Here is a 12,498-nt window from a genome sequence, read left to right as displayed (position 1 = left end):
CGTCCAAGAGTTAACTGAGAGGCAGACCAGTCTTCAGGTGGGGAAGACCTGGTGGGTGTTGAGGCCATGTTTCCAGCTGGAACGGGGGAACTTGGAGTCAGAACTGTTAACCAATGTGCATGAAGGGGAAGGAAATCCTATTAGGGGGCATCATCACCTAGGAAACACGAGTCAGTTTCCTTTTCTGCACTCCAACATGGAATGCCGAGCCTTGAGGCCCCTTCACAGATTGCCCCTTCTCTGTTCCCCACCCTCACATTCCCGGATCCCTGGGGCCTCATTTGTGCAGGGGTGGGGTGGAGGGTGCAGAGTGGAGGCAGTGCGTGGGGTGTGTGGAAGGGAAGGGGACATTCTTTTGTTGTGGGAGTTGGCTCCCTCTCGTCTCATACATTTTCCTGCTGGTTCTCACTCACAACATTTACAGGAAGCATTTATAGCAAATACTTGCCAAGTGTTTTCCATAAACACACAACTAAGGACATTTTTCACACATTCCAATGTTCTGTAAATGTTTATTTTCACAATACACAAAGAAGGTTGAGTGTACGGTTTTCCTAAACAAGCCTTTGAAGTGTGGGCTTTGGCCCAGGGAGATTTGCTTCTGAGATTTTTTATCCACATGACCACATCATCCCTGGGGGCACATCAGGTACGTGCTTCAATGCAGAGAGTCTCCAGGTGAGTTTTCTCCCCAGGGTGGATTCTCTGTGGGAATATGTGCCCTGAGTGCTGAGTAGCCTCTGGGTTCTGAGCCTCCTCCTGATGAAGAGGGAAGTTAGAGGTTCTCAGTACGTCATGTAAGCCCTTGCTTCTGATTGGGAATATGGAGGACAGGGATGACTCACTTAAGATGCATTTGAACATATAGATGTAATAAGTTATGGAATCACTTATGCTAAAGCCAGGCAAGTTGGTATTCATGTAAGGGATGGAGAAGCTGACTGAACCCTCTGTGGGCACTGCCAGCCTCACCAGAGGCCAGAGTCATGTCTCGTACTGTCCGTGGACTTGTTGAGTAACTGCTTCATTACTGAGCACCTACTGTATGTGCAACTCTGCTGCAATGTCAGAGATTTACAAGTGAGGAAGTGGTTCCCAACCTCAAGGGGTTGACTCTATCGGGGAAGGTAAGACACATATACTTTACCATAATTTGGGGGCATAAAATGGGAATTATTGTAAGAAAGATACAGATAAAAGATTATCTCACTCGGGAGAAAACTCACTTGGAAACTCTCTGCAGTGAAGCATGTGCCTGGTGTGCCCCCAGGGACGATGTGGCCATGCGAATGAAAAAAACTCAGAAGCAAATCTCCCTGGGACAAAGCCCACACTTCAAAGGCTTGTTTAGGAAAACTGTACATAAGGTTTTATTGCATAAGGGTTTATGGAGAAAGTGACATTTGGATTGGGTCTGAAGGAGAGGAAAAATTGAGACAGGTGTGGGAGGGGCAGTGTCAGGGAGGGGTGTTGGGGAGGTAGTTTCACTAGGAGGGAGCCGCATCTTGGCCTAGCCCCGTAGGAGAGCTGTACCAGAGGGAGATCTTCCTCTAGCAGGAATAGGCAATATTTATGATTCATACACAGAATGAGATGTAATGAGATGAACTCCATTTAAAAAGCTAGATGTAATAGGAAGAAAAGATTTCCTTTTCACATGCTTTTTTAACCTCAAGTGAAACAACTTATGGCCTAATTTCTTAATTAGATTTCAGTCAATAATTTTTTCATTGTAGCTAACTTGTCATGTGCATAATCAGAAAATTAGCATTTTCTGTTTGATAATATGTTCCTGAAATGGCCAATTTATTATTTGTCCAGAAGAGGCTAATAAGAAATAGTTCTTTCTCCTCACCTTTCCATCTTCTCAAGTCTGTTCTCCCAAACCAGAGTGAATTTCTAAATCAATGTACTAAGTGAGAAAGTGAGGTGGGAGCTGACTTAGAGAAATTCATTTTACCACTAGCTTTCCTGGAATGTGTTTGTTTTATAAAGCAAATTATATTCAAATATGTTTCAGACAATATATGTGGAGGGTAACTGTGCTTTAAGACAGCAGTAATTGTTCAGACGGTGGTGACAATTTCTCAGTAAGAAGTCAGGATTGAGAAATGTCAAGCTTAATTTTTCATCCAACAGTGACTGACAGACAAAAGCCAAACATCTTGTTATCTTTGCACTCCGGTGTAGGAGATACGAGGCATTTGTATTCAGTAATGTAATGCTGAGAGAGTCAAAACTCTGCCCTGTGATCTTGATTTATTGCTCATACTGCCCTAGATGCATAGGGGCTTCTCTGCCTTTATTCAGCATCCATTTTCCCATTGTAATTAGTCTGTCTTGCATTCCACAGCTCACTTCTGGTGTGGAATGTTAAAAAGATGCCTTAGGAGAGAGTTTGACCTCAGTTTCTTCTTCAAGGTTGAACTCAAGGCTCACCTTCTCCATGAAGCCCCCCCGTCTGCCCATTGCATCTCATATGCACCTTCACTGCACAAAGTGATATTTATTTGTGAAAAATGCAAACAATATAGAGACACATAAAAGGAAGTGAAAGTTGGCTCATCCTACCAATCCCATGTCCTTGTATCTTCCAAGTAGATGGCAAGACCCTCAAAATGGACTTTTGTTCATACATGTATTTTTAGTATCTAGCAAGTTGCTCAGCAATAATCAATGCTTAAAAATATTCATGGAATGAAGGAATTGGTCAAAGGGTAATACATTGTAAGGATGTTGGGAAAGACTAGGGCTAGAATTGAGCTGGTAGTTTGGGGAAGCAGTGCCTTGATTTTCAAATTATGGACTTTGAACTTGCAGCATCAGCATCATCTGGGAGCTTAGAAATGTGGGACCTTAGGTCCCAACCCACACCTCCTGAGTCAGAATCCACATTTTAACAAGATCTCCAGGTGATCTGTGAGTACTTTAAAGTTTGAGAAGTACTGGGATTGTATATGTCTGCAAAATAATTTAAAATGTGAACTTTAAAAAAAATTGCAGTGAAGTGTGTATGGTTTGCATTAAAGAGTATGCAGTAGAGGAGTTCTACCTCAAGGATACCACAGGACTTTGTATGAATGCCACACTTTGCTCCCCTTTGTATGACAGGGCACACCCAATGTCCTGTCCTTGGATGTCCTGTAGGACTGTCGTCCTGGGCCATTTCTGAGCCAACACCTATAGTGTCTTAGTCTCTTTTTCTGTTATAACAAAATACCATAGACTGGGTAAGTTATAAACAATAGAAATTTATTTCTTATGGGTCTGGGGACTGGGAAGTTCAAGATTAAGGGATCAGCAGGCTTGTTGTCTGGTAAGGGCTGTGCTCTGTACTTCGAAGATGGTGCCTTGGTGCCACATCCTCTGGAGGAGAGGAGCATGATGTCCTTTCATGGTAGAAGGGAGAGAGGGCAAGTGAGAGCCTCCTTTCAATCACAAGCTCTTTTACAAGGGTGCTAATCCCAGTCATGAGAGAGAAGCCCTCATGACTTAATCACCTCCCAAAGGCCACACCCTTATTACTGTTGCACTGGGGATTTTCAACATGAACTTTGGAAAGGGCACCATCATTCAAACCATAGCAGTGTTCCTCCTAAACAGCATGCAACTTACTTAAGCTCTAATGCATGGCTTCTTCATCTGTAAAATGCAGTCCCGCTTCAATGGCTTGTGAGGACCAAATGAGCTAAACACTTGAGAGTTGGCAAATGGTAATCATCTAATATGTCTTAACTCTTTTTTTGTTAATTGAGATAAAATGCACATGCCATGAAATTAACCATTTTAAAGTAAATTATTCAATGGCATTTAGTACATTCACAGTGTTGTGCAATCACTACCTCTGTGTAGATCCAAAGACGACATCATCATCCCAGATCAATGGCTTGTAAGGACCGAATGAGCTAAACACTTGAGAGTTTGCACATGGTAATAATCTAATATGTATTAACTCTTTTTTGTTAATTGAGATGAAATGCATATGCCATAACATTAACCATTTTAAAGTAAACTATTCAATGGCATTTAGTACATTCACAGTGTTGTGCAATCACTCCCTCTATGTAGATCCAAAGACATCATCATCATCATCATCCCAAAAATCAACCCCATACCTGCTAAGCAGTGGCTCCCCATTCTCTCTTCTCAGCCCCTGGCAACCACCATTCTCTCTCTGCCTTCTCTCTCTATGGATTTTGATTCTTATTAATGATTTTTTTATTAGTCACAGGAAAAACAAAACAAACCAAAACCAATCAGATTTATTTCTTTTTCTACTTTCATTGCTTTACATGTCTTTAAAAACAAAAGGTTTGCTAATGATGGAAATTGGGAGTGTACATGTGACAGACCTTTAAGTCAGTGGTTCCCACAGTGTGGTCCCAAAATAGCAGATCTGTGTTACTTGGGAACTTGTTAGAAAGGCAGATTCGTGAGTGCACCCCAGAATGTCTGATCAGAATTCTGGGGGTGGAGTCCAGCAATCTGCATTTTAATAAACTTTTAGAGGATTCTAATAGAAGTTCAAGTTAGAGAACTATTGCTTTAAATAAACCTGGAGTGAAGCCTACAGGTGCCCACTACACCTGTACCCATCCTTGCGCCCACATGTCCTGGCATAAAAGGGGAGATCTTCTTAGCCTAGCTTCTTTGGTGGGGGAGTCAGCTGGAGGATTGCCCCTGATACCTCCTGGCCTTTGAATAGTCAACAGAGCTCGGCTTCCCTCAGTAATGTTGTGCAGGCACAAACACAAGTCATTCTGCTATTATTTAATCCTTTGGCCTCTTTGTGCTACCCAATGTGATGCTCAAAGGGAGGACCTTTCAGCAAAACGTGGCTGTGATTGCTCTGTGTATTTACACATCCTGCTTTTGTTGTACAGGGAGCATTTCTTTTTTGGTTGATTAATGTTCAATTTGAGGTCTATTATGAACCTCCAGGCTTTAATTACTATACCATTACCCAGTCAATTCCTTGCCATTTTATATTTATGGCCTTTATTATGCCTCTGTATGTGCAATTGCCTAATTTTATTCTGGAAGCATTTCACCTCATTAGCTGGGTTTTATACCATTCCTCTCATTTGTCCAGATTATTATTTATCTTGGTTCCCTGTGTGCCTTTCTTTTTTCTTTCCTTTTTTTTTTTTTTTTTTTTTTAACAGTCTGACCCATTATATTAATACATTCTTTTTCTCCTTTTCCTGGGATGCATTGTTATTTGGCTCTTGGAAATATCGCTTTAAGTTTTTTGTCCTTTTCCCTGATGGTCCGTTATACTCACATTCTTAACTTGGTCATTTCCAATCTTCTGAAAGCCCATCTCAGCTGCCTGGCAGCACTGGCCCTGTCCAAAGGCCTGAGGCCTCCGCAGCCTGGACAAACCATGGATGGCTGCCTCTCTCTAGATGACCAATTAAGGCTCAGGGAAGGTGAGGGAATGGAGTTTTTAGTTAAGAGCATGCTGCTGAAAATAACTTTTAAATATTCTCTTAAATCCTTTTCTAACTCTCTCCCTCAGTCCCCTCATTGTCTCAGAAAACTTTGGGACTTGGTTTACTGACTTACTTATTTTTGTGGGTTCCACCTCAGACCTTCTCAATCAAACCCTAGGGGAGCCTCCCAGCAGCCTGCATTCAATATATTCTCCAGGTGATTCTGACACACATTAAAGACACACTTTTCTAAAGAGATGCTAAAAGAACTTGAGGAAACCCATCTAAGAAGGAAATATTATTTATTTCACCCAAGTCCTTACTTTATCACAACAAACAAGATTAATAACCGCTACAGCAACCATGTTTTGTTTTCTGTTGTGTGTGTGTGTGTGTGTGTTTTTTTTTTTTTTTTTTTGGACAGATTTTCCCAAGAACTATACGAATATTTCAGAAATGCAAAGAGTAATACCTTGGAACAAGAGCTTATGTAATTATTATCGTGATATTAGTATCAGTTGTCTCCATCAAGTGTTTGAGGTATTTCAGGCACTAAGGAAATCTTTATTTCCATTTTGTTTTCCCATTTAATCTTTACAACCCTTTATGGATACGTATTCCTGCCCTATTTTTATGGAGAAAACTGAGGTTAAGGGATATGTACAAAGTCACCAAGAAGTTGATTTTGTCTGTTAGAAATAGATCCAGGAAATTTGCTTCTGTCCAGAGCCACAGTGCTGATCACTCCTTTGTGACTCCATGAAGGTCTTTCCTGCTCAAAGCTTTATTACTGTAATATTTCACCCTTTCTGTATTCAATAGGAATTGGTAACCAAGAATATATGCTTTGGGGTTAGGCCACCTAAGCTTCCATGCTGGGTCTATTTATTTCTGTGCTGTGTGACCTTGGATCAATGACACATCTCTTTGTCTCTGTTTCCTCATCTGTAAAGTGAGATGGCTTAGTATTTTGTCATGTGCTGGTACGTGTGTGGAATGAGACAATCTGTACAAAGCCCTTCGAAGAAGGCCTGGGAGAGAAATGCTTTCCATAAATGTTAGCTGTTAGCTGTTTGTTGCCTTTTGCTGCCATCTTGATAGCACCCCTAAAGCTTTTTTTCTTTTGGGTTTATTTACTTCCAGGCTTCACTTCCTTTCTAGGCAGATCTGGTGAACTAGCAGCCTGTGGTTCTGATCTGTTCCATTTGGTTTGTCCACTTGGCACACTTTCTATAATTTTAGTGTTCTTTCTCTGCTCATTTAAAACCATCCTATTAGAGTTTGGACATGTTTGTTTAATTCTCTGGACTTGATTGAAATTGATGATCACAAGTAACCTCTTGTGCAGCCCCCTTGAGGCAACTCAGGGTTCTTTCTCATGCTGGTCTTCAGTTTTCTTGGCACCAATCATCATTAGCATTAGCACCAAGGGAGAATGTAGGAGAAGTGACTCCCCTGTGACGCCCAAGTCTCCGTAAGAGGAATCAAAACTGGGCTTACTCTTTGACCCTGGAATAGATCTGGGTCTTGGGATATGATCTAAGGACTAACACTTTATTCTGGGGAGCTGCCTGATACTATTCCTAAGGGGACACTGACCCTGTGTTGGAGTGTGGGGAGATCTCATTGATACTGATAAGACTTCTTATTTATTTGTTGATACAGCATGGGAGAAGATCTGCAGTGGGTCAGGAAACAGATTTGTGACATTGACAAGGATTCTCAGGACAATTGCCCTATGGTGGCTGGAACAGTTTAGTTTGAGGACTTTATTGCCAGAAACACCATGTCATGCATTGACTTGTTTTGTGGGGTCCTTGTTCGCTCTTCACACTGTTAGCACCCTGCATTCCTGTGGGAGAGCCCTGCCTAAACACCAGCACATGGGACTTTTTATCTTGCATTCTTCTTGTAAGCAGGTGAGGACCTACTTTTATCTCTCTCTCTGCCTCTCATGCTAAAACAACCGGAAGGCCTCTGGCTTACTTTCATGAGTCCCTAGAAGCCTGTCATCAGAGAGCCAGTCTCACCGCAGTCATGATTTTGGTTTAGCTGCTGGTAAAACTGTTGTGTGAAATGTTGGCCATGGGCCATGCAGAAACAGGAAGAGGGGGCGCAATAAAGAGATAAAAACACGAACTCTCTGAAGGCAGTTTTAGGGACTTTGCCTTTGTTGCATGACTTGATAGCACAACAGTCCCATGAAGTGGGTTTTATATAAGGTCTTCGTATCACTCAAAGAGCGCCTCGTGCAAGTTCATTCTAGTTGGCGGCACCTTTGTCCAAGGTCTCTACATTATCAGTGCTTCTCATAGCTGCTTTGTGTCCCCTGTCTTTGCAGACAGTACCACCTCACACACACTGTCCTTGGTGTGGCCTATGGGGAGGCCACTATGCCTCGCCTGACCCTAGGTTAGCATCAAAGTGACATGGAAAAGGTTCACAGTGGAAGAGAAGCCTCCACAGGTGACAGGGTGTGAAAGAAGCCCTCAAGCCCTCCAGGGCTGGCTACAGGAGACACAGGATGAATTGGGCTCTCCCAATTCAAAAAGAGAGAACTTCAATAGAAAGTGGAAGAGAGATTGTGTCAGAGACAAGCAGGTGAATATAAATCAGCCATGTATGCTGAGGCAAGGAGGGCAAGAGAGCCAGAGAAGGGATTCATACTTGGGTGAGGCTGGCCTTGGACTCAGCACTTCATGGTCATGCCTAAGCCAAATAGGTTCCTGTTCTACACAATTGGAGAAGAGTGCCAAGAAACACAGAGCATTCAGAGGAAAGCCTGGAATTTATGGAAATAAAGTCTGTGGAGACACTGCAGCTTCAGGGGATAAATTGAGATGACACAGAACCTTATAGCTTTGTCTAGAAGGAGCAGGGCTTATAGACCATTTCAAGTAGATAGAAAAATTTGATCAAAGTCCCCTTAGCCTCTTTAGACATGAAATCTACTGAGTTTCTTAGTAGTATATATGTGAAGCCAATTTGTAAACTATAAGGAGACAGGAAGAGATTTGGTCATTGGAGACCTTAAAAGTTGAACTCCAAGGCTGGGCACAGTGGCTCATGCCTGTAATCCCAGCGCTTCGGGAGGCCAAGGCGGGTGGATCACCTGAGGTCTGGAGTTCGAGACCAGCACGGCCAACATGGTGAAACCCTGTCTCTACTAAAAATATAGAAATTAATTGGGCGTGATGGCGGGCGCCTGTAATTCCAGCTACTTGGGAGGCTGAGGCAGGAGAATCGCTTGAAACTGGGAGGGGGAGTAGGGGGGACAGAGGTGGCAGTGAGCCGAGATTGTGCACTCCAGCCTGGGCATCAAGAGTGACACTACATCTTCAAAAAAAAAAAAAAGGACTCCGGGGTCCAAAAGTCACCTCTACCTTTTGTTTCAGCATTCTTAAGAGACTGATAATACCTACTTTATTAATGGATGTACTTGTTGGAAGTCAATTGATAGAGAAGATATAAATATACTCTGTAAACTGTGAAGCATTTTATAAAATATAACTTCATATTGCACAGATAAAACATGCAGAAAACTTATTTTGGCGTGTGATGAGTGGTAATAGCAGCCCTTAGTACGTCACTATGATTTCTGTTCTAGCATATTTGCTCTTAAAACTGAAGAGTAAGGGGGAAAATAAAGATGAAAAATAAGCTTTGGTATTTCCAAATGGAGCTTTTCAAAATGTCTCTGATGGACATGGTTAGTATCAGGATGTCAAAATTGAATGTAGATGTATCGATGTGTTAAATAAAAGCTATTGTCTAGCTTAAGAATTATCTCTCACTATAGCAGTGTCTAACTAGTAGCATTCATAATTATAATCTTTTCTACAATATTTTTGTAAGAAAGTTGATCTCAAGAGTTACACACGTAGCTTTAAGTATTTGTGTCTGCCTTGACAACAGAAATCAGTCAAGAGGGTGGCAGGTTTATTTTTCTTTACGTGGGTAAATGTTATAAGATGGATGGTGCATTAAAAAATAAAGAGCAGGACTTCTCCAAGCTGATTTACATATTGATTACTTAAATTACTACTTAATTTAGCGCCTGGTAATAAACTGTGCCTTGGAAATGTTTCCCAAGCATTTATTGGCTGCAGTAATTCTACCTACAGTGTATGCAGACCACAGCCTCATTAAATATTAATGTGCTCATGAAATGTTAATAGAATGTTAATGGGAAATACAAGGGAATGTGCTCTCTGGGAGCCGATGAAAACTACCTGTCTTCTGTCTTTTCTTTATGTTCTGTCTTCTGGCTCTGTTCCTTTTTTTCAGTTCATTTCTCCCATCATCAGGAGCTTCAGATTAGCTCTCTAATCTGGCTGTCTCGGATAGAAAACATTGAGAAGGGAAATAAAATTCACTAATTAATGGAACTTAGTTGTTCTCCCCTCCTGCTTTCCAGAATGGGAATTTCTGGTTAGAACCAGAATGGGTTCCCTGAAAAGGAAAAGGGTGATTCAGGCTGAGTGAAGTGAAATTCTCTGTGCTTGGGCAGATTGAGTGCATATGTTTTGGGGAGGCCAGCCCATTGCCAAGCTCACCTCAAAAGGCTCTGACCTTCATCTCTATCTGGAATGTTCCTTCTCACATACCTTGACATAGCAAGATCTTTCTCATTGCTTGATTCTCAATAGTCCGAGAACCTTCCTTGATCCCTTGGTTATCTAAACTCCCCTCCCCAAGCATTCCCTGCTACTCTCTGTCACTCAACAAGTTATTTTTTTTTATTTTCATAGCACTTGTGATAAACTGTGTAACTAACATCTTTTGTTTTTATGTCCTTCAATTAGAATGAATGCTCAATGAGGTCAGGGCCCTTGTCTATTTTATGGGGCTCAGCCATCTTCCTGGTAAATAATAGGTGCTCAATTAATACTGTTGACTACGTGAATAAAACACCTGTCCCTGCCACTGAAGAGTTCATAGTCTGTGGAGGTGACAGAATGAGTCACTGCACAGCATCATTGTAGATGCTACTGAGAGATGGTCATTCAAAGTGCTGGAGCTATTAAAGAAGTCCCAGACAACTCTTACTGGGGATGAGTTTTGGAGAGGCAGCTTTAGATATGGATAATGTTTTGTAACTTGAGAGTTTTGTTATTTTGTTTTGCTTTTGTTCTATCTATGTGTAGAGTAATTCCCTTAGTTGAGAGTGATAGGAACATCTCAAATTAGCTTAAGAAAAGAGGATAATTTATTAGATGGACAAAAGGATTTTCAGAGGAGGAATTGAGCAACCAAAGGAGAAAGACAGGGAAGTAGCTGTGCTATAGGAACAGGGGACCAGTAGGAACAGGTCGAATCAGTCTCAAACACTTCTAGGTCTCTCGCTGTCTCTCCTCTCTGTTTTACTTTGCATTTTAGTTTTATTTTCCTTTTTTTCTAAGGGCCAACATCCAGGTAACTCCTAAACTCCTAAGTCCACACCCCAGGGGCACCGTCAGCATAGTTGAGCCTTCTTTCTTTCCTTCCTTCCTTCCTTCCTTCCTTCCTTCCTTCCTTCCTTCCTTCCTTCCTTCCTTCCTTCCTTCCTTCCCTCCCTCCCTCCCTCCCTCCCTCCCTCCCTCCCTCCCTCCTTCCTTCCTTTCCTTTCCTTTCCTTTCCTTTCCTTTCTTTCTCTCTCTCTCTCTCTGTCTTCCTTTCCTTCCTTCTTTCATTTTCTTTCTTTCTCTTTCTTTCTTCATTTCTTCCTTTCTTCCTTTTTTTTCTTCCCTTCTTCCCTTTCCTTCTTTTTTTTTTTTTTTTTTGTTACTGTTTTTTGTTTCGAGGTGGAGTCTCGCTCCGTCACTCAGGCTGGAGTGCAGTGGCACTATCTCGGCTCACTGCAACCTCCACTTCCTGGGTCCAGGTGATTCTCCTGCCTCAGCCTGCCCCCTACCTGCGATTAAAGGCACCTGCCACCGCACCCAGATAATTTTGTTGTTTTTAGTAGAGACGGAGTTTCGCCATATTGGTCAGGCTAGTCTCCAACTCCTGACCTCCAATGATCCGCCCGCTTCAGCCTCCCACAGGGCTGGGATTACAGGCGTGAATCACCATACCTGGCCCCAGTTTTTCTTAGTATGAAGTCTCAGGAAAGGACTCTGATTGGTCCATCATGTCACATTTTCCAGGCATGATTTAGTCAACTGATGCCAGAGGGTGAAGATCTTGTAAGAATATGGACTTCCTTGGAAAATATCCTGTTGAAGTTTGAGATTGAAGTCACAGAAGGAGTTACTATTCCCAAGAAAAGAGGATAGAAATGGGAGGACAAGAGAGTTGTTTGGTCACTGAAATAAAAAAGTCTTTATTGTACTATTCCAAAACGTTCTCCACAGGCTCCTCTGTGTAAATGGGAACCAACAAGCAAAATATCCTCTTACAGGATTGAAGAGGGTTGTCAAAGATTTAGTGGGGGAAAACGAGACTTTTCGGTCCTATATACTTGGAGTACTATTTTGTCCTGGCCCCGAGAGTCTTCATTTGGGATCTGAAGTGGATCTGTGTATTCACCTATTGGAATGAAGTTGATATTCTTAATGTTTTCCGCAATTGAATTGCCTTTCTAATCTGTTCCCTTTCCCATTACAGATTGTGCTTGAGAACAGTAGCCGAGAAGACAAGCATGAATGTCCCTTTGGCCGCAGTAGTATAGAGCTGACCAAGATGCTGTGTGAGATCTTGAAAGTGGGCGAGTTGCGTAAGTATACTTATTTCCCACATGGGTGTGAAGCTTGGCAGAGTCCCAGCTTCCAGGGTTGTGCCCCTACCTGTATGAAGAAATCCCAAGACGCCGGCAGCTTCTTATGGTCATCACTGTGCATAGGTTGATTATTATTTGGCTCAGGTTTACAATACATACTTTTGCATGTCTGCTCTGGAAGTAAATGTGATTAAAACCTATGGGAATGGAGAAAATTTACAGATACTGTGGCTGAGTTTCATATATCATGTAAATGAGTACATATTAAAACAGGCTTGCTTCTGTTGAGGAAAAAATAATCTATGGATTTCTTTTTTAAAATTCCAGTTTATAACCTACTAGTAGATCCTTTTCTTTCTTTCA

General features: G+C 41.9%; 1 protein-coding gene across 3 annotated transcripts in view; it reads left to right on the top strand.

Moving 5' to 3' along the window:
• Positions 1-12,498, top strand: part of ELMO1 (engulfment and cell motility 1) — a 578,893-nt gene that overhangs the window by 327,970 nt on the left and 238,425 nt on the right. For all 3 annotated transcript variants that reach the window (XM_030931898.1, XM_010356685.2, XM_030931899.1), the window contains exon 15: positions 12,024-12,132. In XM_030931898.1, coding sequence (XP_030787758.1) covers positions 12,024-12,132 — 109 coding nt within the window. The remainder of the gene's footprint in view (positions 1-12,023; positions 12,133-12,498) is intronic.

The sequence above is a fragment of the Rhinopithecus roxellana genome, chromosome 6 (assembly GCF_007565055.1).
Source record: "Rhinopithecus roxellana isolate Shanxi Qingling chromosome 6, ASM756505v1, whole genome shotgun sequence".
Taxonomy (NCBI): domain Eukaryota; kingdom Metazoa; phylum Chordata; class Mammalia; order Primates; family Cercopithecidae; genus Rhinopithecus; species Rhinopithecus roxellana.
This window is presented reverse-complemented; position numbering and strand designations above follow the sequence as displayed.